General features: G+C 42.3%; 1 protein-coding gene and 1 long non-coding RNA gene across 2 annotated transcripts in view; both read left to right on the top strand.

Moving 5' to 3' along the window:
* The window catches only part of LOC117515304 (creatine kinase U-type, mitochondrial-like), a 48,697-nt gene extending 30,322 nt beyond the window's left edge, over positions 1-18,375 (top strand). Inside the window, exons 7-9 of the mRNA XM_034175798.1 lie at positions 4,225-4,359; positions 4,606-4,731; positions 18,030-18,375. Coding sequence (XP_034031689.1) covers positions 4,225-4,359; positions 4,606-4,731; positions 18,030-18,143 — 375 coding nt within the window. The 3' untranslated portion in view covers positions 18,144-18,375. The remainder of the gene's footprint in view (positions 1-4,224; positions 4,360-4,605; positions 4,732-18,029) is intronic.
* A 117-nt stretch (positions 18,376-18,492) lies between these two features.
* Positions 18,493-25,539, top strand: LOC117515038. The gene is made up of 3 exons (XR_004562009.1): positions 18,493-18,744; positions 22,616-22,617; positions 25,529-25,539. It is a non-coding gene; the product is annotated as an uncharacterized LOC117515038 (long non-coding RNA).
* The last annotated feature ends 312 nt before the right edge of the window (positions 25,540-25,851 follow it).

Genomic DNA, 25,851 nt, shown 5'->3' with positions numbered 1-25,851 from the left:
GACGGAACGGAACGAGAGCCCTTCTCTGTATGTTGAATGGCAGTGCTTCAGTAACACGCTACCGGCTTGATGGTGCAGGGATAATGTTTGTGGTTGACCTCATCAGGAATGAGCTTACTTTTCCCACCCAGCATAGTAACGTAGTAACGCCTGAGATTAAGGTCATCACAACATTGCAATACTTAGCTACAGGAAAAATGTAAATTGCATGTCTATATACAGTGAGGAAAATAAGTATTTGAACACCCTGCGATTTTGCAAGTTCTCCCACTTAGAAGTCATGGAGGGGTCTGAAATTTTCATCTTCGGTGCATGTCCACTGTGAGAGATATAATCTAAAAAAAAAATAAATCTGGAAATCACAATGTATGATTTTTTTTATTATTTTTTTTTTTATAATTTATTTGTATGTTACTGCTGCAAATAAGTATTTGAACACCTGTGAAAATAAATGTTAATATTTGGTACAGTAGCCTTTTTTTTGCAGTTACAGAGGTCAAACAGGTTACAGGTTTTCACACACTGCAGCAGGGATTTTGGTCCACTCCTCCATACAGATGTTCTCTAGATCTTTCAGGTTTGGCGTTTCAGCTCCCTCCAAAAATTTTCTATTGAGTTCAGGTCTGGAGACTGGCCAGGCCACTCCAGGACCTTGAAATGCATCTTACGGAGCCCCTCCTTAGTTGCCCTGGCTGTGTGTTTGGGGTCATTGTCATGCTGGAAGACCCAGCCATGACCCATCTTCAATGCTCTTACTGAGGGAAGGAGGTTGTTTGCCAAAATCTCGCAATACATGACCCCATCCATCCTCCCTTCAATACGGTGCAGTCGTCCTGTCCCATTTGCAGAAGAGGCACCCCCGGAGTATGATATTTCCACCCCCATGCGCCATGGTTGGATGGTTTTGTTGGGGTTGTTCTCATCCTCTAAACATGGTAAGTGGAGTTGATTCCAAAAAGCTCTATTCTCTTCTCATCTGACCACATGACCTTCTCCCATGCCTGCTCTGGATCATTCAGATGGTCACTGGTGAACTTCAAACGGGCCTGGACATGTGCTGGCTTGAGCAGGGGGACCTTGCTGCCCTGCAGGATTTTAAACCATAACAGCATCATGTGTTACTAATGTAATCTTTGTGACTGTGGTCCCAGCTCTCTTCAGGTCATTGACCAGGTCCTTCTGAGTAGTTCTGAGCTTTCTCAGAATCATCCTTACCCCACAAAGTGAGTTCTTGCATGGAATCCCAGACCGAGGGAGATTGACAGTCATCTTGTGTTTCTTCCACTTTCTAATAAATAATCATAACAGTTGTTGTCTTCTACCAAGCTGCTTGCCTGTTGTCCTGTAGTCCATCCCAGCCTTGTGCAGGTCTACAGTTTTGTCCTTGGTGTCCTTAGACAGTTCTTTGTTCTTGGCTATGGTGCACAAGTTATGGTATTAAACCCCAGGAACTGAGTTGGACCTCAAAATGCAGTGTAGCTGAGACACAAAAGGTAAGTGAAAAACAAAACTTTATTTCTTCTCAAAAAGAGGTAACAAACAGAGGCTCCAAAATCTCAGCACCAAAAACAAGTGTCTTCAAAGACAAAAACTAAAAACAGCCAAGTGACCAAAAACAAAATTAAACAGAGTGCAAAAATTCCAGAACATAAAACTACTGTGCAAAAGAGACAGCAAGAACACTTAAACCGTTGGAGATGAGGTGACTAGCAAACGTGTCAAAGCAAAACTGAGCTTCACAGAAACAAACAGCCTGCAAAGAGAGAGCAAACAAATGTGATTAAATACATTTGGGTTAATTGAACTCAGGTGTGAGTAATCAGGAAGAACCAAAGCATGTGAGGAACAAAGGAAACAAAATAAACCCAGGCTCACAGTAGTCTCAAAAGAAAACTGATCACCATAGAAAATAAACCCAGGTCATGAATAAATTAAGAATAAAGTGTCATTCCTGTAAGAACACACAAGGAAACATTCTAGGCAAAAAACATCAGAAGAAAACACTACTTCAAATAATTCAGATATGAAAATACCAAGAAATACCAAGAACATGAGGAAATAAAAAACAGAAGAAAACATAAGTATGCGAAGGAGGCGGGACCCTCGCAGCAGACAAAATGCTGCAATCCGATACCAAGTGTAACCAATACAACATTCGGGCGCAGCTCTAAACCAGGAGCTATAGGAAATGGTAAACACTACAACAGCACCATTACCCCCACGCACGACGATCTAAACTTCTCATTCCAAACACACACACACACACACAGGGTATGGGAAGAAGAAGCACGTCCATGCCAGACAAACGTGCATTCTTGCACACTCACTCACAACACGCACATTAATACTCCCATAGCATGCATGTATATAAAGGTCATGCAAACACACACACCTACGCATACAACAGGACCCAAGCGTAAGAAGCATGTGTATTCTCACACAGGACATGAGGAACAGTACCTAAACCACCCAAAATGCGACAATGCAGACCCCAACAGGACAGGTTGGAGTGTGACTGAGTGTGTGAACAGGTGTCTTTTATACAGGTAACAAGTTCAAACAGGTGCAATTAATACAGGTAAAGAGTGCAGAATAAGAGGGCTTCTTAAAGAAAAATTAACAGGTCTGTGTGAGCCAGAATTCTTGCTGGTTGGTAGGTGTTCAAATACTTAATTTGCAGCAGTAACATACAAATAAATTATTAAAAAATCATACATTGTGATTTCTGGATTTTTTTTTTTTTATTTTTATTAGGATTATGTCTCTCACAGTGGACATGCACCTAAGATGAAAATTTCAGACCCCTCCATAATTTCTAAGTGGGACAACTTGCAAAACCACAGATGTTCAAATACTTATTTTCCTCACTGTGTGTGTGTATGTATATATATATATTTATATTTGTACATAGAGATTTTATTTATTTTAACTTGAAAGGATAAACCCCTTGAGATTTGTCGTTTTCAAGGGGGTCCTCAATAATAACAACAAAACATCCAATGGGCAAGACATGCAACAGTACATATATAACAAAATATACAAACAAAGACAACAGTATAACTACAAACAATTAATTACACACCAGCATATCTACACGCACACACCAACAATCAATCACACCACACCCACAAACACACAAAGCTCTCACAAACACTCTCCCATTAATACTACCATACAAAATGAATAAAATTAATTATGGACAAATGGAATCAAAAACAGTTACATATGTTCTTAAGGTGTTGTACAGGGGCACTTTTAAATACAGACAAAGAGGTTATAGAGCGGATAGAGGAAGGAAGGCTGTTCCAATCATAGGGAGCTTTATGTGTAAATGAAAATTTTCCATTTTCCTTATTAATTCGTGGGACAACAAAAAAAAGATTGAGATGCATGTCTCAAACTATAAGAAGAACCGAAAGGAATCAAATAGTTTTAAATATTCTGGATTTACTAACATTAATCCATTTAAAAATAAATATCAACCAGTGGAATTTTCATTGGACTGTCCTGTAGGATTTATATTTATAACTATTTATACTTTATTATACTTTTTCTTCTTTTTTTTTTCTTTTTTTTACTTTATCTGTTTGCACTGACACAGGAGAAGCTCCATTTTACCGGCTCCGCTAACATGTCAGCAGTAAAACTCAAATTTGCCACCGTAAAGTCCGCAAATCATCAGAAACAACAGGGTTATTTCCCAATTAATATATTTGTTTGCAATTTAATAAATTAATTTACTTGTTTGCAATTTAATAAATGTCGTCATGTCTTCTGCAGGTTTTTTTTTTTTGCTGCAGTATCCAGTGATGCACTTTCCACCAGATCCAGTTATGATTATGTTCTACATATCTCACAATGACTTTACAATGGCGTTCATCCACAGAGCAAAAAAAAGGGTTAAACTTGTGAGGTCAGGCTCCACCTTCTGCATGAAGCTATTCTTGATGTAAAGGGATGACTTGGAAACGTTTTAAAATAAAAAGTACATTTTATAATACTAATAAAGACAGGTTTTATTGAACAGTGGCTATATTTTTGCAAATCATTTTATTTATGTAAAGCACAAGTGTTACCAAACTACTGAGCTTTGCTTTATCTATTTGATAAACTGTGTGCGTGCGCGTGTGTGTTAGCATTAATAAATTGCCATCTCTTACATTGAAAAAAGTTTGAGTTTTTGTGCTGTTGTCAAACACTTGTTTGTCTGGGTGTCTTTGGAAGGTGGAGCACCTGATCCAGGAGAAGGGCTGGGAGTTCATGTGGAACAATAGACTTGGTTACATCCTGACCTGCCCCTCCAATCTGGGGACGGGGCTTCGGGCCGGTGTCCACGTCAAACTGCCCCGGCTAAGCAAGGTGAATCTCATCACATCACAGCCAAGTTATCCAGTTGTATTTTAACATCATATTCTTCAAATAATCCATCAACTTTGGTGTTTGAACAATTTGTGAATTCAATGTGTCTATATTTTGGCTCTGAAACAAATAGATAGAACCACAAATTAAATTTATAATTACCTGCTGAACAATAAAATGGTTAATATTATTTAAATGTAATTTATTCTTATTATGTGTACAATAACCATCTCTCTCAAACATCAGGATCCACGCTTCAGTAAGATCTTGGAAAACCTGCGCCTGCAGAAACGAGGGACAGGTGGGGTGGACACGGCTGCTGTGGGTGGCGTGTTTGACATCTCCAATCTCGACCGCCTGGGCCTTTCTGAGGTACAGATCTCTGGGTTTTTATTAATTGAGTAGTTACACTGCAATGAACATTCCATAGTTTTTACAGGGGAAAAAAAACTGTTCCCTGCGGTTGACAGAATAATTTTGTAGGAAAAAAAACTTATATAAGAACCTGTAAATTGTATGGTATAAAGCCGTTGTAATTTACAAAAACCAGTTACATGTTAAACCAGTAAATCCAAGACCATTTTATTTTGTTTTTGTTAAATTAATATTATCATGCTGTTTTTAAAGTGTTTATTTCTTGTAGAATTTAAATGCACTTATTACTTATTGTACATTGGATCCCATTCAGTGATTTTGTTTTGCTGCTTCTGTTTTTCTCGGGGCTTCTACAGGTTTGGCCTGGGCTCCACGTGTTAATGTGGTTTTTCTTACAGAATTCCAACTGTAAGTGACATGGTGGCATAGCACTGTTGCCTCAAGGCAAGAAGGTCCTGGGATCGCTTCTCACCTGGTCGTTTCCTTTCTGTGTGTTTCCGTGGGTTCGCTCAGGGATCTCCCCGGTTCCTCCCACTTCCAAAAACATGCATGTTAGATGAATTGGACACTGTGAATTGACCCTAAATCTGACTGTTTGTCTGTCTATATGTGGCCCTGCAGTGGACTAGTAGCCCGTCCTGGGTGTACCCTGCCTCTCACCCAGTGACCACTGGGATAGGCTCCAGTTATCCTATGATCCTTAGCTGGAGTAAGTGGGGATATAAAATTAATGAATTCCAAGATGAAATCCAAGAGTCAATAAGCTCTTTCCAGGTGTCCCTCGATTTCACAGTCCAAAGACTCAGCAGCATGAATGCCACCATCATCACTGCTTATGCTCCAAGACTTGACAGGGACCATGAAGAGAAGGAAATCTTCTGCGCCAAGCTGGACACCATTCCAGGGGTTTTTCTGGAAAGATTTAGCAATCAGGTGACACCAGATGTGAGGGAGCGGAGCTGGGGGGGGTGCGAGGTGCTTCTGAAAATTTGAGGTTAAAATGGGGCATTCTGAGGCTTCTTGAAGGACCAGTGTAGTGATTCAGTAAGTAAGGGCAAGTAACTCAGTTGGGCAAGTTATCACCGATATAGAACATTAACAGAACAATGTAGTACGTGTTTCACAATCAAAATGGCGGCGGGAAATAGCAAGATAGATCGGAACAACTACTACAGAGTGTGGGAGCTGTGTGAAATGGGACATGCTGACACATTCTTGTGCATTGTCATTTTTCCACGTTTTTAGTATTTTTGAAAAAAAAAAAAATGCTGTTTATTATGAACAGGCTTGCTATTTCCTGGCGTCAATGATATGTACAGGGATTAAAGCAAAAAAAATCTAAAAATCTTTCTGAAATTTTTGTCAGAGCCAAATCATAAGCTGTTCACTATCTATCTTTTTATAGAAACCTTTTGAGATCGCAGCACACTAGAATTTGTCAGTGCAGGAGTACAGCCAAAGTCAGGACACAGGAGTGTCAGCATGGATCCTGTCAACAGCCTGGTGTGGCCAACCAAACAGTCCCACCTAAAAACGGGTCCGCCCTGCCTTCACTGCGCATGCGTCATTTCTGTGCGTCAGCCGTGGTTCACCAATTATCACCTTGTTTCTGCTTCAAACTGCACTCCAGTCATCTAACTCGGCAACAGATATCTGAAGCTTTTGTACAACGATCATTTCCACATAAATGCAGAATTATTTCATAATAATAGACGGAGGAAATGATCAGAGCTCAGTAGCAGCACAAGCTGCTAGCTGCTGCGTTCACTGCACCTCCGTCATTTCAAAATGTCATCAGCGACTCACTGATTATTTCCTCGTTTCTGCTTAAACTGACTTTTAGAATGATTTAAGAGGTTTTACTTTGTCATCTGATGGTTAATAATCCATTTGATCACTTCGGGTGAAGAGACTCTGTCTCAGACGTGCTGCTGTGGTCCCAAATGATGCATGCGCAGTGAAGGCAGGGTGGACCCATTTTTAGGGGGGACCATTTGATCTGCAACACCGGGACTGGCAGCTCCTTATGGACTTTGAGTAACAGCTGAGATTCCCGCAACACATCATCAGCACCACCTTGAGGTCAGATATACTTCTGGTCTCAGAAGCTACGATGAACATCGTTATCATGGAGCTGGCGATGCCAAGGGAAGACCGTTTGTGGGAGGCTCACAAAAGGAAAATGACCAAATGTGAACATCTGGTCATCGGCTGTCAAGAGCAGGGCTGGAAGGGGAGGTGTTTGCCCATTGAAATGGGCTGTAGAGGATTTGTGGGTCAGTCACTCCATAGAGCCCTCAGCATACTGGGCATCACAGGAGGAGCAAGGAACAGAGCTATCAAGAACATCACCGAAGCAGCAGAAAAAAACCTCAAGATGGCTCTGGATCTGGAGAGAAGGTCCATACAGACAAGTGAATGCCACCTGAACACAGTGATCTGATCAACCATGGTGGGGTCACCTGGAATAGGGTGTATTATTGTTGAAAGACCCGAAATACCTGAGGACACCATGTTACATCACTGACTATGTGTTCAAGAGCATCAGATGTATACAAGAACTAATTATTATTATTATTAGTAGTAGTATGAATAATGTCTTAAAAAGTGGGCCTTTAATCAAGGGGTGTTGTAGAGGGCACCCATCCACAACACCCTCTTTCCTTCTGGATTTGTCCCTGGTTTGCAGTCTCTGAGTAGGAACAATCAAGAAGTTGTGTATTTATGTGGAAAGCGCAATCTGATTGTGAGGTAATAAGGTTTTATGAGCATATTTTATGTCTTGCCATCCTCAGAAAGACATTTTAGGCATGTTTGTGTTTGGGGGCGTAAGCGTTTGTTGTTAATGTGTCGTGGGTCTAACTTGGTTTTCAGTTTAACCACAGCAAGGACACCCACAGAGACTCAGAGCAGACTTTGAAAGAAAAGAAACTTTTTAAAAAATTATGCTCACTGTCATTACACCTGTGTGAGATATCTCCACTCAAACACACAGCAGGCTGACCTTGGTCAATCAGCCTGAAGAAGACAGATCTTGTGTCGCCTTGTATCTGTCCAGCTTTGTCCTTCTATGCATTCTCATTTCAACCAGATCCAACTAAGCAATGCTTTTGCTCAGGGTCATCATAACAAATCCTCCAGATGTACTGTGTACATGCGGATTGGGACACAGATGACCTTCATTTATGATCCTTCTTATTGGGATGCAAGAGCACTACTGCTGTGCAGGAGTGTACATTACTTATATTTACATTTGGCAGTCTAGCTTGTGTACTGTAGGTATTTTGCCTGTGGTGTTTCAGAGGTGCCTGAGAAAATTGTAACTATATTCACTAATAACTGTCCAATATGTAAATGGGAATGGTACAGTGCATCCAGAAAGTATTCACAGAACTGCACTTTTCCCACATTTTATGTTGGTCTTATTCCAAAATGAATGAAGTTCTCTTTTTTTCTAGAAAAAATTCTACACACAATAATCCATAATGACAATGTGGAAAAATGATTTTTTTTTCTTAGATTTTTGCAAATATATTAAAAAAATAAAAGCTAATATCATATGTACTTAATAGAGCATGACACGGGAGTGGATTTTCACTCCCGTCCCATCCTGCTCCCAGAAAAAAAATCCCATCCTGTCCCAATCCTGGACTGGAGTAAAAACATAAATCCCATCCCGTCCCACTCCTGTAAAGATGGCTCCCACTCCCATCCCACTCCCGTATGTCTCGCACCGTGATGATCAATCAGGGACTGAATATGTAGTGACGTGGAGATGTCTGTTTGACTGAAGATGTGAACATGTCCTGTATCTCGTAGCAGCCTGTGAGCAGGAATTATGTCTCTTTTGTCCTTTATTTCACAGTTATGACAGAGTTTTTGGAGCAAGCAGCAGCACCACAGTAAGCAGCGGAGTTTCTTTCTCTTTTTATTTTACGTGCGCGCACGAGCGAATCGTCTGTGGAGATTATTTTATTAATTAACTACACAGATGTATAATAAAGCAAATGGTGACTGGTTTCTAAACACAGTTATCACAGAGTTTTTTTTGGGGGGGGAAAGAGCGAGGAGCAGCCCTGCAGCAAGCAGTGGAGTTTCTTTCTTTTTTCTTACGTGCACGTGCGAGTGAATCGTCTGTGGAGAATATTTTATTAACTACACATATGTATAATAAAACAAATGGTGACTAGTTTCTAAACACAATTATGACAGTTTTTTGGTGGAAGAGCGAGCTGCAGCAAGGTTTTTTTTTTTTTTTGTGCGCGCGTGAACGGGACAGTTGGTCCTCAAGTTGGGGCCTGCAGAGGTGGAAGGACCGCTGAAAGCAGCCATCATCCAGACTCAGCTCCTGCAGCAAATAATGATACTCTCTGTATTGGGAGCTTTCCACAACAACTCGCTCCATGTGATCAAGGTCCGTCATGTTAACTTGACTGACAAACGGAGCCGGTGAGCGGAATGGAAGCTCCTCCTATTTGATGACGCACCGGGGCGAATTTTCGCAGCAAAAGCAGAGCGACACACCGGGCGAAGGAGACGCATCCATCGCCACGGGACCCCCGCGAATTAGTAGCGTCTGATCGCGCCCAGTGTGAATGCGTTTTGGTTGTTTTAAATAGATGAAAATCATCATCTATTTTTGGCATTCCTGCTCCTGCCCGCTCCCGTTCATTTTTATTCCCGTCCCATCCCAATCACGGGATTGATAAAATTTTGACTCCCATCCCGCGGGAATCCCACAGGAATCACGTGACCCATGGGAATTCCCGAAAAATGTCATCCTCTAGTACTTAAGTATTCACGGCCTTTGCAATAAAGCCCAAAATTGAACTCAGGTGTATTCTGATTCCACTGATCAATCTCAAGATGTTTCTACAGCTTAATTGGAGTCCAACTGGGAATTCAGTTGATTGGACATGATTTGGAAAGGAGACACACCTGTCTGTATATAAAGTCCCACAGTTGACAGTGCATTTCATTTCATTTCATTTGTAGAGTGCTAAATCACAACCAAGTTGCCTCAAGGCGCTTCACACAAGTAAGGTCTAACCTTACCAACCCCAAGAGCAAGCACACAGATGACAGTGGCTACGTTTACATGCTGTTAATATTCGGGATAAGGTCAATATTCCGGTTTCTGAATCATTAGGAATAACCCGTTTGCATGCTTAAGCAGACAGTTACTCCTGCAGGCATTGACATTAAGCTTTTTAGTGTACTTGTCCATAGGACAAGCAACCCTGGCGGTTTACTTGTCCTATAGGAAAAGCTGGTTGTCCGGACAAGCGAGTGCCGCAGGCACGAGCTGCATGAAGCGTGCTGAAGGCACGCAATACATACGCCAATGGTGCTTGTCACCTAGGGGTGTCTGGGGGCATGCTCCTGTGGAAGTCCTGAAATTACACTTTTTCATAAATTGCTTCTTTCCTGTGTGGGTGGTAAAATTGAATTTCCAAAAAATAAATTTTATTACATATTGCGTGCATAGCCTCTAGCCTTTTAATCAGTTAACCAAGACATAGCTTATAATGTTTCTCTTGTGCAATTGTTCATAAATGGTGAAAAAATTAAAATAATTGGTAAATGCCAATATGCATCTGCTTCTCTCCTGTGTGTTTTCTGAATTCATCACTGTTCAATGCATGATCATTTGCCAGTATGTTTTTTGATAAAGCAAATCAAATTCTTTTATTTCAACATTTAAAAATGACTTACTGGTCTGCAATTGAAGGAAAATCCCGGCAGACATGGCAGTATATTGTGTTGTCCTCTTCATTGTGCCCCAGCCACTGATAATCCTGTGTCCAGCTACTCACAAACTTTCTCTCTCTTCCTTTCTCTTCTTTGAAGCGTCTGCACTTGCAGAGGTTGATGCTTTGCGTTTGACTGGTGTTTTCCCTGGTATCTGGCCTGGTTTCTGAGGTTTGAGAAAAGACATTCTGTTCAATATATTCTTCAAAAGGCGTGTTAATCGATGTGATGTTCGTTATCTAATGTTTCCCGCCACAGAATCTTGTAAGAAGATGCAACAAACGCACACTCCATACAGTGGTCTCGTGCACACATGATACAGGGTTCTCTCCAGAAATTTTTAGCATAGCGGTGCTGTTGGCAAATATCGTCCGAGGCGGCGCTCGTTGCAAGTCATTTTGACTGGTTTTAGATGCATTGACAGCAAGAATAATAGACAAAAAATTACACTTATGTTGTAATATCAAAGTTCTTTTTTGTATTTTTCTGTCTGTTAAGAAAATAAATGACATTGAAAAGTTTAAAAACACATTAATATTCGATGGACATAACATTTGCTCTCTTCTTTAAAAATGACACTGTACCTTTAGTCCAGTAAGAGTCCAGGCAGAGTTTTTTCTGTCATGTTGACAGTTTAGTTTTTTTTTCTCAACATTTTTGAGTGGAATTGCATACGTATTTAAAAAAAAAAAAAAAAAAAAATATATATATATATATATATATATATATATATATATATATATATATATATATATATATATATATATATATATAAACCCCTAATGCTCTTGTTTGAACAAGAGCTAAATCTGGACTGATTTGATTGTCAAATCAGAATCAAATTTATTGCCAAGTAAGTTCTCACATACAAGTAATTTGATCTGGTGTCATTGGTGCATAAAAAACAACAATAAAAAGAAAATGAAAAAAATACTTCTAGAAGAAGTAAAGGAGTAAATCTGCTCTTTTAAAGATGAATCCTGGATGAAAAAACTTTCTGAATCAGTTTTTCACACTTTACTGTTTCACTGGGGCTGTGTGGTGAAGATGATCGTTTATTAAAATTGTTTCGCTGCTTTTTTACATCTAATGACACTTTTTGCTCCTCCTTCCCTCTCTCTCTCTCTCTCTCTCTCTCTCTCTCTCTCTCTCTCTCTGCCTGTCTCTTACTCTCTCTGTGAGGGAACGAGAGACTCTTCACTCACACCGTATTTGAGCAAGCTTTAGAATATCTATATATATATATATATATATATATATATATATATATCCCAATGGGTGTTTATATAACCTGATATTCAGGTTAGAAATGGAGTAACCCAGGGGTTATATTCAGGTTTTTAAAAACCAGAATATGAGCATATTTGGATTTTGTGGGTGTTTACACTGCCTGCTTCCCGCGCCACATCTCAGCATCATTCAAATTTTCTACCTCTTCAATTTCTCATTGTTATTTCCAATATTACACAAGATAAATACAGGTATGGCAATAATTTAATGCTGATATCATTTAAACAAGTAAATTCTGTGATATTTTGGTATTGTATGATAAATGTAATGCTTAGTAAGGTTGAGTATCGAAACCTGGTTCTCTTCGGGTATTGTTAAGAAATGATTCGATCCACCGACATCAATAGGCTTTTTGCTTAACGGTTTCCATATCGGTCCTTCAGAGTGGCCGTTGTTTTTGGGGGTGTTTGTCGGGAAAATGATCATGTCTCTACGTTGATTACAGAACCCCTGCAGGTTCTGTAATCAACTGTTTATGCAGTGTGGCTCTTCTTTGAAGCTTGAAGCAATGAAGCATTGATCCTGCCTGCTGCTTCTTTGGTTTTATTTCGCTTTATCTTAATTTTTCCCTGCTAAAACCACAAAGAGCACATGTCTGTGAGTAATATTTACCTTTTTATGTTAAACTGACCTGTTATGGTCTTCTGAAACAGTTGATAGATGTATGTTATAACTTAAAAATGGGACAGATGCTAACGCATTAGTGTGTCTATAGCATTTTCAATGTTAAAGTTAGCATTAAGTTGTTCGCATTTCAGCACGTTTATGTGCATTTGTTTTCTGTATAATTAATGGCTCAGCGTTTGTCATCGAAGAGTCAAATGTATTACAAATTGTATTGTTTTAAATTTATTTTTGTTTAGATATTAATAATAATAGCAGTAACAATAATAGTAATAATAACTAATAATGCTACAATACAATTTTAGAGAAAGAGACAAAAGGAGCCTGATTAAAAAACACAACAGAAAATATAAAACCAACTAACAAGGAACATAAATAAATATAGAAATGTTTTCTGTGAACACCTAGTGACTCTTACACCTCCACTTCATCCCATCCCTGTTTTAGTTAAGTTTAATGACAATTTGTCAAACCATATTTTCAATTTGTTAATTTCTTCAGTGATTTCCTCCAGAACTATCTGCCAAGCTTGAAAACTGCTGCTTCTTAGTAAGGGCAGAATATTACTGGAGTGAATTTGAATAAGGAAAGTTGTCTTTTTTCCTCACTAAAATTGATGCTGCACTGCAGTTTATTGTCTGGAATAGTCCCAGATTAAATTTCAGAGCTTATAGAATTCAAAAATTTTTGTGCGGGTGGTGTTGGGGGTAATTTTGGGTTACAGCTTCTTTTTTTTCAGGTAAATATGTTTAGTAATATATATTATTATATATTACTAAACATATTTACCTGAGGAAAAAAAAAAAACTGTAACCCAAAATTATCCCCTAACACCACCCGCTGTGTCAGCCTGATCCCGTCAGATCTCAGAAGCTAAGCAGAGCAGGATCTGGTTAGTACTTGGATGGTACTGGTTAGTACTTCTACTGCTTTGAAGGTCCCAGTGAGCACAGTGGCCTCCATCATTCATAAATGGAATATATTCAGATCCACTAGGACTCTTCCTAGAGCTGGCCGCCCGTCTAAACCGCCCAAAACTGCAACGTGTGTGTTACACTCGACCCATTGCCGCAATGTGTATTTTCAGTCCCACGTGCACCGTGAAACTCGGAGAATTTATGCCCACACAGTAATAGACGTGCATTGATTTGGTGTCTCCTCCCACCCCATGGGAGAAAACGCATCATTTAGACTACTAATGAAGAGATTCATGGGGTTGTTTCATTTCTTAAATGAAACAATGCAGTGGCTGCATCTGTGTTGGTGTACCTGTTCTGGCGCTCTTCCCGTCCATGCTCCTGTTAAATTAAAGACGTTCTATTTAAGCTGAAAGTAGCATGTGGACACTTCTACACAATTCTCCTTTGTTGACTGTGTTATCCTGTCGCTTCCAAACCCGCAGTGTTTTTCTCTTAGCCGCCCGCTTCCACCCGCAGTGAAGCTCTAACTGCGTACTCCCTCAAGATTTACACTGGGTCACGTCCAACCCAATCCCAATGCAGCCCTGTACGCCAGAGTGCTCTTGACCTCAGACTGGGGTGACGGTTCATCTTTCAGCAGGACAATGACCCTAAGCACACAGCCAAGATATCAAAGGAGTGGCTTCAGGACAACTCTGTGAATGTCCTTGAGTGGCCCAGCCAAAGCCCAGACCTGAATCCGATTGAACATCTCTGGAGAGATCTGAAAATGGCTGTGCACCGACACTCCCCATCCAACCTGATGGAGCTTGAGAGGTGCTGCAAAGAGGAATGGACAAAACTGCCCAAACTTAGGTGCACCAAGATTGTGGCATCATATTCAAGAAGACTTGAGGCTGTAATTGCTGCCAAAAGTGCATCAACAAAGTCTCATGGAGTCGCACAAACCAGGTGAACACAAATGCAAACTCTCACAGCAGGTGCGATTAGAATTAGGTTTAATTGTAGAAACAGGCAGGGATTCGGTACACAGGTGGCAAAGGTACAGACAGATGTGAGGCTGAGGCTTGGTCCAGAAAACAGGCTGAGGTCAAAAAACACGGCGTGGTGGCATTAAGAGGTGAAGACAAGTACGAGGTCGAGGGCAAAATAAGGTCAAATACCGGGCAGGGTGATCAAGACAACGTGAGGGCTGGAAAATGAAATACATTCAACAATCTGGCAGGGGACTGAGAGACTGTGAGGGCTGAAGTAACTGGTGGTGTAATTAGTGGAACAAGACGCAGGTGTCAGTTAAGGTTCTAGAAGGGGGCGTGGCCAGGGTAGACAAAGGAGAGTGCAGTGAGAACAAAAACAAAGCAAACGGGCAAAATAATAAGACAGAAAAAAACAATGGTGAAGAAATGTGACATGCTCAACAGACAATAATTAACATGAACAAAACAGAAGGGGAAAACTGGGAAATGACGTGACTAATCAACATAGCGGGAAACAAGAGGATCAAAGATTATAATAGAAACTAGAACTGGACCAACCCATATCAAAGTATAAGAATAAATGCAACAACTGATGAGCAGAAAATAAGAATAAACTCAAATCAGTGACCACACAGCACAAAATAAATGGCAAACAGAAAATGCAATAAAAACTAAAAGGAACACAAATGGATGAAAACACTGAAGATAAATACTAAAATAACCAATTAGTGACTAAAGCATAATAAAGCAACAAAATAATTTATATATATAATATATGACATGACTAAAAGACGCAAAAGGCTCAAAACACAAAAAGTGGAAAAAAGTCCAGAATCATAGCAGCTGCAGATCATGACACAAAGTACTGAGCAAAGGATGTGAATATTATGCACATGTCGTTTTTTAGTTTTTTTTATATTATTATTTTTTAAATTAATTTCCAAAAAGAATTTCCATTGTTCTCCTGGAGGATTTCAACGCCCACGTGGGCAGCGACAGTGAGACCTGGAGGGGTGATCGGGAAGCACAGCCTCCCCGATCTGAACCCGAGTGGTGGTTGGACTTCTGTGCTAGTCACAGTTTGTTCATCACGAACACCATGTTCGAGCACAAGCGTGTCCATAAATGCACATGGCACCAGGACACCCTGAGCCGGAGGTCGATGATCGACTTTGTAGTTGTATCATCTGACCTTCAGCCACGTGTCTCGGACACTTGGATGAAGAGAGGGGCTGAGCTGTCGACCGATCACTACCTGGTGGTGAGATGGATCTGCTGGGAGGGGAGGAAGCCGCTCAGACGTATCGTGAGGGTCTGCTGGGAACGACTGGCGGAACCCTGTGTCAGCGAGGTCTTCAACTCCCACCTCCGGGACACCTTTTCCCAGATCCCGGGGGAGGTTGGAGACATGGAGTCCGAGTGGACCATGTTCTCCACCTCCATTGTCGATGCGGCCGCTCGTAGCTGTCGATGCGGCCGCTCGTAGCTGTCATTGCAAGGCCTCTGGTGCTTGTTGCGGCGGCAGTCCCCGAACCCGGTGGTGGACGCCGGAAGTAAGGGATGCCGTCAAGCTGAAGGAGTCCTACTTGTCTTTGTTGGTAAGTGGGACCCCGGAGGGAGCTGACAAGTACCGGCAGGCCAAGCGTGCTGCAGCCCATGCGGTCGCAGAGGCAAAAACTCGGGTCTGGGAGGAGTTCGGGGAGGCTATGGAGGAGGACTATTGGTCGGCCTCGAAGAAATTCTGGCAAACTGTCCAACGCCTCAGGAGGCGGAAGCAGCTCTCCACCAGCACTGTCTACGGTGCGGGTGAGGAGCTGTTGACCCTGATGGGGGATGTTGTCGGGCGGTGGAAGGAATACTTCGAGGATCTCCTCAATCCCATTGTCATGTCTTCCGAAGAGGAAGCAGAGACTGGGACTCAGAAGCGGACTCATCCATCACCCAGGCCGAAGTCACCGAGGTGGTCAGAAAGCTCCTTGGTGGCAAGGCTCCTGGGGCAGATGAAATCCGTCCTGAGTACCTTAAGTCTCTGGATGTTGTGGGACTGTCTTGGTTGACACGCCTCTGCGACATCGCGTGGCGGTCGGGGACAGTGCCTCTGGACTGGCAGACCGGGGTGGTGGTCCCTCTATTTAAGAAGGGGGACCGGAGGGTGTGTTCCAACTATAGGGGGATCACACTCTTCAGCCTCCCCGGTAAAGTCTATTCCAGAGTACTGGAGAGGAGAATTCGACCCATAGTTGAACCTCGGATTCAGGAGGATGGATGTGGTTTTCGTCCTGGTCATGGCACACTGGACCAGCTCTACACCCTCCATCGGGTGCTCGAGGGTTCATGGGAGTTCGCCCAACTCCACATGTGTTTTGTGGATCTGGAGAAGGTGTTCGACCGTGTCCCTCAGGGCACCCTGTGGGGGGTGCTCCGGGAGTACGGGGTCCGGGGTCTTTTGCTAAGGGCTATCCGGTCCCCGTATGACCGCAGCAGGAGCTTGGTTTGCATTGCCGGTAGTAAGTTAAACCTTTTTCCAGTGCACGTTGGCCTCTGCCAGGGCTGCCCTTTGTCACCAGTTCTGTTCATTACCTTTATGGACAGACTTTCTAGGCGCAGCCAGAGTGTAGAGGGGGTCCGGTTTGGGAACCACAGAATCTCATCTCTGCTGTTTGCGGATGATGTGGTTCTGTTGGTTTTGTCAAATCAGGACCTTCAGCGTGCACTGGGGCGGTTTGCTGCCGAGTGTGAAGCATCCGGGATGAAAATCAGCACCTCCATATCCGAGGCCATAGTTCTCGACCAGAAAAAGGTGCCTTGCCCTCTTCAGGTCGGTCGAGCATCCTTGCCTCAAGTGGAGGTGTTTAAGTATCTCGGGGTCTTGTTCACAAGCGAGGGACCGATGTGGGGTGAGATTGAAAGACGGATCGGTGCAGCGTCTGCAGTGATGCGGTCACTGTATCGGACAGCCGTAGTGAAGAGAGAGCTGAGCAGGGGGGCAAAGCTCTCGATTTACTGATGGATGTACGTCACGACCCTCACCTATGGTCATGAGATTTGGCTCATGACCGAAAGAACGAGATTGCGAGTACAAGCGGCCGAGATGAGTTTCCTCCGCAGGGTGGCTGGGCATTCCCCTAGAGATAGGGTGAGGAGCTCGGTCACTCGGGAGGAGCTCTGAGTTGAGCCGCTGCTCCTCCACATCGAAAGGAGCGAGCTGAGGTGGCTCAGGCATCTTTTCCGGATGCCCCCTGGACGCCTCACTGGAGAGGTGTTCCGGCCACGTCCCATTGGGAGGAGGCCCTGGGGAAGACCCATGACACGCTGGAGGGAATACATTTCTTGGCTGGCTTGGGAACGCCTCGGGGTTCCCCCGGAGGAGCTTGGGGAGGTGTGTGTGGATTGGGAGGTCTGGGCGGCTTTGCTTGAGCTGCTTCCCCCGTGACCCGACTCCGGATAAAGCAGAAGAAAATGGATGGATGGATGGATTTCCAAAAAACTCAGTGTCATTATGGGGTGTTGTGAGTAGAATTTTGAGGAGAAAAATGAATTTACTCCATTTTGGAATAAGCCTGTAGGATAACAAAATGTGGAAACGTGAAGCAGTGAATACTTTCCGGATGCACTGTATATGTACACCTAACAAATGATACTGTAAATACCTACATGTGACAGTTTTTGTACTGTTATGTTGTCTATTTGGTCATTTTTAAACATGCTAAAATGTGACACATCCCTTACTCAGGTCCAGCTCGTGCAGACAGTGATCGACGGCGTCAACTACTTAATCGAGTGTGAGAAAAAACTGGAGCGTGGACAGGACATCAAGGTGCCCCCTCCCATCAAGCAGAACAGATAGACACTGATCCCTGATCTGAGCCATTAACCCCAACAGGCACACTCACCCATTGTGTGGATGATATCTTTGTCTTTGTTTCACTCACAGTTTAACCTATGTCACTCCCCCAAATGCTGTTTGCTTCTCTATAGCATATTCTAGATAAATTAAACACGGCTGTCACCTCAAACCAAATCAGTTCTAAAATACTGCATCGAGTTAAATTATTGCATTTCAAAGCTTGGCTTCAGCTTTCAATTTTAGCAGATAATTTGAGCCCAACTCCAAAATGACATAACTTACTAGTAACTGATGCAGAAGCTGAAGCATGGACCGGCAGTATCTCTGGCTCTGCCCTAAAGCACTCCTCCTCCTCATCCCTCTGTACCTGCCTTTGTGGTTCCCTCCTGCATGTCCTGCACTTATCTTAACCTTGTGCCTGTGTGTTGATTGGTTGCTTGGCCGGTTTTCTGGTGCTTTTAGTGCATCTGATTGTTCGAAGGTCTTAATGGTGGATGGTGTAGATCCGTAAATATTTAGGCATTGACAGATTTATTGTTCTTTCAGCTGTGCACTGCAGCATATTGAACACAAATGCTAATTATAACCTCAAAGTGTAGACGTAAACAAAAAACAGCTGAACTTCAAGCTGCACTTTGAGCATATTGGTTTTCGTTGTCTAACACAGTGTTGAAGTATTTCTGCACCTGACAGTGAATGTTCTGTGAGAGCTCTGGGTTCTCTCTGCAAGTCTGTTAAAGTTCTGATGACAGACTGTTGGTAGGTTCTGGTTACGGCGCACACTAGCTGGTTCTGTACTGTATTCTACTGAAGCAATGTCATTCTAGCTCATTGGTGAATGTCACATGAAATGTGCTTTAATAAATACATCATCTGTTTAACAGTACTCCTTTCTGTTTCTCATTTGTTGAGTAAAAAAAAAATGAAGTTTGTCTCCAAATGACCCGGGGCCTCATGTGCAAAGATTTTCTACTGAAACATGGCGTACGTTAAAACCCAGAAACTGGCATACGCAGAAAAGTATCCAGATGTATCAAAGTGTGCATACGCATGGATCCAAGCATGTTCCATTTGTACATCCCGATCAGCGTGGAATTGAACACACATGCAGATGTGCCAAACTCCTCCCTTTCTACATCCCCATTTAAAAATACGAATTCATGTAATTAGACCGTGGGAGCTTGGATTCCCCATAGTGTCATGTCAGTCAAAATTATACAGAGTGCAAGGTACAGATAATGGAAATGAAGTGGAGACACACAGGGATAGTTTATTTGATAACTTGTCAAACGGAATAAACATGAAACGGAAAAAAGTTAGTGGGAGCATCTGTGAGGCCATAAATGCTGTGACCTCAGAGCAAAGCACACACACTGAAGTAAAAAAAAAAAAAAAAAGGTGCGCTGCAACCAATTTTGTGAAACGTCCAAAATCCGTTGAGAAAATTTTAGGGGGGGGGGGGGGGGGTAAGAATGCAAAAACAATTAATGCCAGGAGTACCTTTAGGGGCTTTCACTGTGACGTATTCGTAGAGCTGCTCATTACAGCGTTGTTTCATTTAAATACGGCCAAAATACGCGCGTACTCAGCCTTTAACAGTGTTCGTTCATACTTGCAGCTGCGTGTGTTCGCGTTTTAATGTGCACACAGTCGCGTGTGCCATGCTGCACAAGTTTCAGTGCTATTTTCTGCCTCTGTGGAAGTATGGTGTGGTGCGGCTCAAAAACAGTCATTTAACATTATTATTATTTATTTTTTTTATGCAGCGAGTGTGCGTTTATTTTGGAGTCACACCGCTTTTCAGCTTTGATCAGACTGATCACTCAGGGTGTTTGATGAGCACATCGACATGCAGCGAGTACGCGTTTATTTTAAAGAGTCGCAGCTCTGATTAGAGAGAGACACAGAGAGAGAGGGAGGGAGGGAGAGCGTGTGCACGCGAGAGCGGTTTTATCTTAAGAGTCTGATAGAGGAGAGAGAGCGGGTTTATTTTATTTTATTTTAAGGAGTCTGATAGAATACGCCACTGTGACAGGCCCTTTTGTTTAATAAAATTGTCTATTCAGAACACTGAGTGGTCTTTGTTATCGCCGACGCAGCAAGTTCGATCAGTCTGTCAGTCAGCCGAACGCGGAAGTAATGCTGTGCTGATCAGTGACCAGTATGAAGTAGGTACACAATGAGCATGTAGTGTAAGGGAGGCAACTGTGTAGTCTTTCAACTTCCAATATTCGGTAGTTTTCCCACCAACAAATCATAAAAACTGAGACGGTATCGAAGCGCAGTCGAAGCTATTACTTACGCACGTTTTCTTTGGTTATTACAAAGCTTATGACCAATCAGCGCAAAGGTTATATAAGCGTTTCTCCCACCCTTTCTTCGGTGTTGCGCGCGCACACACACACACAGTCAGTGGATTATGTAAACAGACATTTTGACGTTATTGTAGTGTGCTAGAACATTGTAATTATATATACATGTATGTGTGTGTATATTATATACATGTATACACGTGATGACAGTGTTATAGGTGGAGATCACATCGACTAAATATAAACCTTATATGGTCTGACAGTTCAATGGACATAGAACATTAGATTATACATGTACATGTATTTGAGGATATACATGTATGTTTGTTGACAAGTGTGCCATGGTGAAAGTGGAGAATGCTGAAAATCAAGTTCTAGTTATGAAAAAATATTTTGGTCACAAAAATACACATGTACAGTAGATGGTCTTAGTAAGGGTTTACAGTTTGAATTATAGATATAAACACCTGGCATTTATAGTAGTTTTTAATATCATTTTAGTGCAATTTACATGTTTTAAAACAGCAAAAATGCTTTGGCTTCAGACCCCCTGGCCAGGGCTCCGCCCTGGACCCTGGCTTATTTTCCTCTGAAAATCGAATTTGCCAATCTCATCCCTGAATTGTGTGTGTGACATCCACAACTTTACACATGCATTTATTGGAAAATGCTGAACACATGGAGACAATAGGGGGCCTGTTAAGAAGCTCTGCAGCTCTAGTTTCACCATCAACAACAAAAACATAATAATAAAACATATTTGAATGCACACATACCCAAATGTGCCTGCGCTGGTTTTCATTCAGAACAACTGCACAAAGTTGCTGACCAAGCAGCCATCCACCATGCACCATGCCAGCCTCTAGCCTGTTCCCAACCCAACCCAATGCATTTGCCTATCGCATATAGTAGTGTTCAGAATAATAGTAGTGCTATGTGACTAAAAAGATTAATCAGGTTTTGAGTATATTATTGTTACATGGGAATCAAGGTACCAGTAGATTCTCACAAAGCCAACAAGACCAAGCATTCATGATATGCACACTCTTAAGGCTATGAAATTGGGCTATTAGTAAAAAAAAAAAAAGTAGAAAAGGGGGTGTTCACAATAATAGTAGTGTGGCATTCAGTCAGTGAGTTCGTCAGTTTTGTGGAACAAACAGGTGTGAGTCAGGTGTCCCCTATTCAAGGATGAAGCCAGCACTTGTTGAACATGCTTTTCTCTTTGAAAGCCTGAGGAAAATGGGACGTTCAAGACATTGTTCAGCAGAACAGCGTACTTTGATTAAAAAGTTGATTGGAGAAGGGAAAACTTATATGCAGGTGCAAAACATTATAGGCTGTTCATCTACAATGATCTCCAATGCTTTAAAATGGACAACAAAAAAAAACGTGAAGAAAATGGAAAACAACCATCAAAATGGATAGAAGAATAACCAGAATGGCAAAGGCTCACCCATTGATCAGCTCCAGGATGATCAAAGACAGTCTGGAGTTACCTGTAAGTGCTGTGACAGTTAGAAAACGCCTGTGTGAAGCTGATTTATTTGCAAGAATCCCTCGCAAAGTCCCTCTGTTAAATTAAAGACGTGCAGAAGAGGTTACAATTTGCCAAACACATCAACTGGCCTCAAGAGAACTGGAGGAATATTTTGTGGACTGATGAGAGTAAAATTGTTCTTTTTGGGTCCAAGGGCCGCAGACAGTTTGTGAGACGACCCCCAAACTCTGAATTCAAGCCACAGTTGACAGTGAAGCATGGTGGTGTAAGCATCATGATATGGGCATGTTTCTCCTACTATGGTGTTGGGCCTATATATCGCATACCAGGTATCATGGATCAGTTTGGATATGTCAAAACTACAGATTTTGTTTATTCCTATTTATGTCCAGCGATCAAGGATCCACCATGTAGAGTTTATTTTGCCCAGTTTAAGGATCTAGTGACCAATTTCATATTTATTTACTTTAAGACTCAATAAAATGTCAAATTAATTGGCTTATAAAGTGCCAAATCACAACAAAATCTAAATATACTGAAAACAAATACATCACATGTGATATGTGTACAATTGTGATGTATTTGTTTTAGTATATTTAGTCATGGACATGATGAATATTGTTACCTGCTGGACTGTTTCTAATTTTGATTGGTATCAGTTGTTATTTTCTGCCTCTTATTAACTAAAACGGACTACAGAATATATCTTTCTAGCCCAACGGGGCTATAGTTTTATTTAACTCATCACTGGAGCTATAAGACGTGTGACTTCTCTGCCTCAGTCACTGGTGCAACACACAAAACAGTCCGTGTGGACAACAATTCCCATTGATACATCCTTTCTCTTTTTTTTTTTTTGATTACACTCTTAACTTGTAAACAATGTACACATTCAAAATTCTGTCAAGGTAAGAGGTCAAGTGTTACTGAAAATCTTGTCCACAAGGTATAACTCATAACTGTTACTGGAAATCTAATCTGTAAAGTATAAATCACAACTGTTCAGATATTAATCACATCCTAGGCAAGATGAACTTAAAAATAGTTGTAGTTATCATTAAAATTAAATGATGGTTCAAATTGACATCCATTGTAATATTCTTACTTTAAATAAATTCAAGATCAAAGTTATAGACGATTGTCCTCATCAACTCATTACCAGCTTAGTACGTTCCGTACACAGACATGTTTGTAATAACAATGGATTTTTTTTCTTCCCATTTACAACATATTTTTCTTCTTTTTTTTTTTCTTTCCCCCCCCCCCCCCCCCCAAAGGCCATAGGTGGTTCACCACTAGTGACTCACAAAGTCTTTGAATCTTTGTGGTTTCACCACTATGCGACCAGATCTAGTGGTCACAGGTAGGTCACTCTGACCAGCACTGTCCTGGTCAGATGTTGTGGTGTGTGTGTGTCAGGAACAGCTGGTGATGGTACATCAGTGTCCATGTCCATAGGCTCACTGAAAGCCTGTGCGTCGGCACGCCGGAGGTGTTTGCGGTTCCTCCTAAGAACACCACCCGACTGCAGTTGGATGTCGTATGATCTTGCATCCACGATCCTCAGTACCTTGCCTAGTCTCCACAATGTGTGCGGCTCGAATGGTTGTATTCGCACACAGTCACCTGGTTTCAGCGTTTCCAGATCTCTGGCTGATTGATTGTAATAGGCACACTGGCGTTCTTGTTTCCTTTTCAGACTCTGCTCCACTTGTTGCACTTTTGGCTGCAGAAGGCTCGCTTTAGTGGGCAGCAGTGTTCTGGTGCGGCGGCTGAGAAGTCTTTGTGCTGGACTGCTGTCTAGGCCTTGTGATGGTGTGTTGCGGTGATCCAACAGTGCGAGGTAAGGAACTTGTCCAGCCATTTTTGCTTTGAGCAACAGTCTCTTGGCTGTTTTGACCGCCGATTCAGCTTTGCCATTGCTTTGAGTGTGCCCAGGCAACGAAGTCTTGTGCAGGAATTCCCATCGTTCGCTGAATCTTTTGAATTCTTGCGAGGAGTATTGTGGTCCATTATCTGAAATGACAACATCAGGGATTCCTTGTCTGGCAAAGTGCGCTTTCAATTTCTTTATCACTGATGTAGATTTCGTGTCTGATAGGTAGTCAATTTCCCAGAAGTTGGAGTGATAATCTACTGTGACTACATAGTCCTTGTTGTCAAAAGTAAACAGATCAGTGCCCACTTTAGCCCATGGACGGTTTGGCATTTCATGTGAGATCAGTGTTTCTTTTTTGCTGCTTGTAATCCACTGACCTGCAGATGTCACACTTGCTTACATATGTTCTGATTTGGTCATGAATCCCTGGCCAGTATACGCACTCTCTGGCCCTCCGTAGGCATCCTTCTACACCCAGATGAGAGGAGTGTAAACGGCACGTAATGTCTCTCCTGAGTGCATAGGGGATGACGACACGTTCGCCTCTGAACACTATTCCACCTTGATGACTCAATTCATCTTGAAAAGAGAAGTATGGCCTAATGTCACTAGCTGTCTTTGCTTTGTCATTTGGCCAGCCTTTCTGTATGGTTTCAGTGAGAATCTGCAGTGTTGCATCCTCCTTTGTGGCAGAACGAATTGATCTAAGGCTGTCTGCAGATATGGGCACATGCTGTAACATATTTATAGTCTCTATTTTAGCTTCCACTGAGCCATAGGACGAACATTCTGGAAGGTAAGCTCGGCTCAAGGTGTCTGCCAACACCATATCTCTTCCTGGTAAGTACACTACATCCACATCATACTTCTGAATGCGCATCATCATTCGCTGCAGTCGTTTGGGAGCACTTAGTAAAGGCTTCCTCACAATGTTTTCTAAGGGTTTGTGATCACTCTGTACAGTAACTTTACGGCCATAAGTGTACTGATGGAACTTCTCCAAACTAAAAATCATCGCTAAGAATTCTTTCTCTATTTGGGCACAGCCCCTTTCTGTCTGTGTGAGTGCTCTGCTTGCAAAAGCTATGGGCTTACCCCTCTGGACCAGTGCTGCTCCTAGGCCTGTGTCTGACGCATCACACTGCACAGTCAGCTCCTCTTCTGGACTGTAGTATTTGAGCACCGGTGTGTTTGCAATCATTTTTTTCAGTTTGACAAACGTCTGCTCATGTTGCTGTGACCACCTCCATTCACAGTCTTTGTGTGTCAGTTCTCTCAGCGGCTGACAGTGGTCAGAGAGGTGAGGGCAGAACTTTGCTAAATAATTCACCATGCCTAACAGTCTCTGCACGGCTTTCACATCAGTTGGGCTTGGCATTTGTTCAATGGCACGCACCTTTTCTGGGTCAACTTTCAGCCCATTCGCTGTCAGGAGATGTCCAATGTATGTCGCTTCCTTTTGTTTCAGTTTGAACTTCTCTGCATTCAGTTTGATGTTCTTTTGTCTGCACCTGTTCAGAAACAGTCTCAATTTCTCATCATGATCACTCTGTGCCATTTCTTGTGTCTCACCTTGTCCGGTGATCAGGACGTCATCTGCGATGATGTACAGACCGGGCAGATCATCCAGTGCTTGTGTCAGCTTTCGCTGGAAGACCTCTGGCGCTGGGCTGATTCCCATTGGGAGTCTCAGTCACCTGTAACGTCCAAACGGTGTCGCAAAGGTAGTCAAAAAGCTTGACTCCTCATCTAGCTTAACATGCCAGAAGCCGCTTTTGACATCACATACCTAAAACACCTTGGCTTTGGACAAATCTGGAAGAATGTCGTCAATGGTTTGCAAGGGAAAGTGGTTGCGCTTCAGCGCCTTGTTCAAGGGTCTTGGATCGATACACACTTGCAACCTCCCATTCTGCTTCTGCACTACCACCATACCATTAATCCAATCTGTGTTGCACTCCACGGGTGCAATGATTCCTCTTTTCTGTAGGTCGAGCAGTTCAGCCTTCAATGGCT

Source organism: Thalassophryne amazonica, chromosome 8 (assembly GCF_902500255.1).
Source record: "Thalassophryne amazonica chromosome 8, fThaAma1.1, whole genome shotgun sequence".
In the NCBI taxonomy this organism is placed as follows: Eukaryota; Metazoa; Chordata; class Actinopteri; order Batrachoidiformes; family Batrachoididae; genus Thalassophryne; species Thalassophryne amazonica.
Note: the sequence above shows the minus strand (reverse complement) of the source record. Positions and strands in the feature narration are given on the sequence as shown.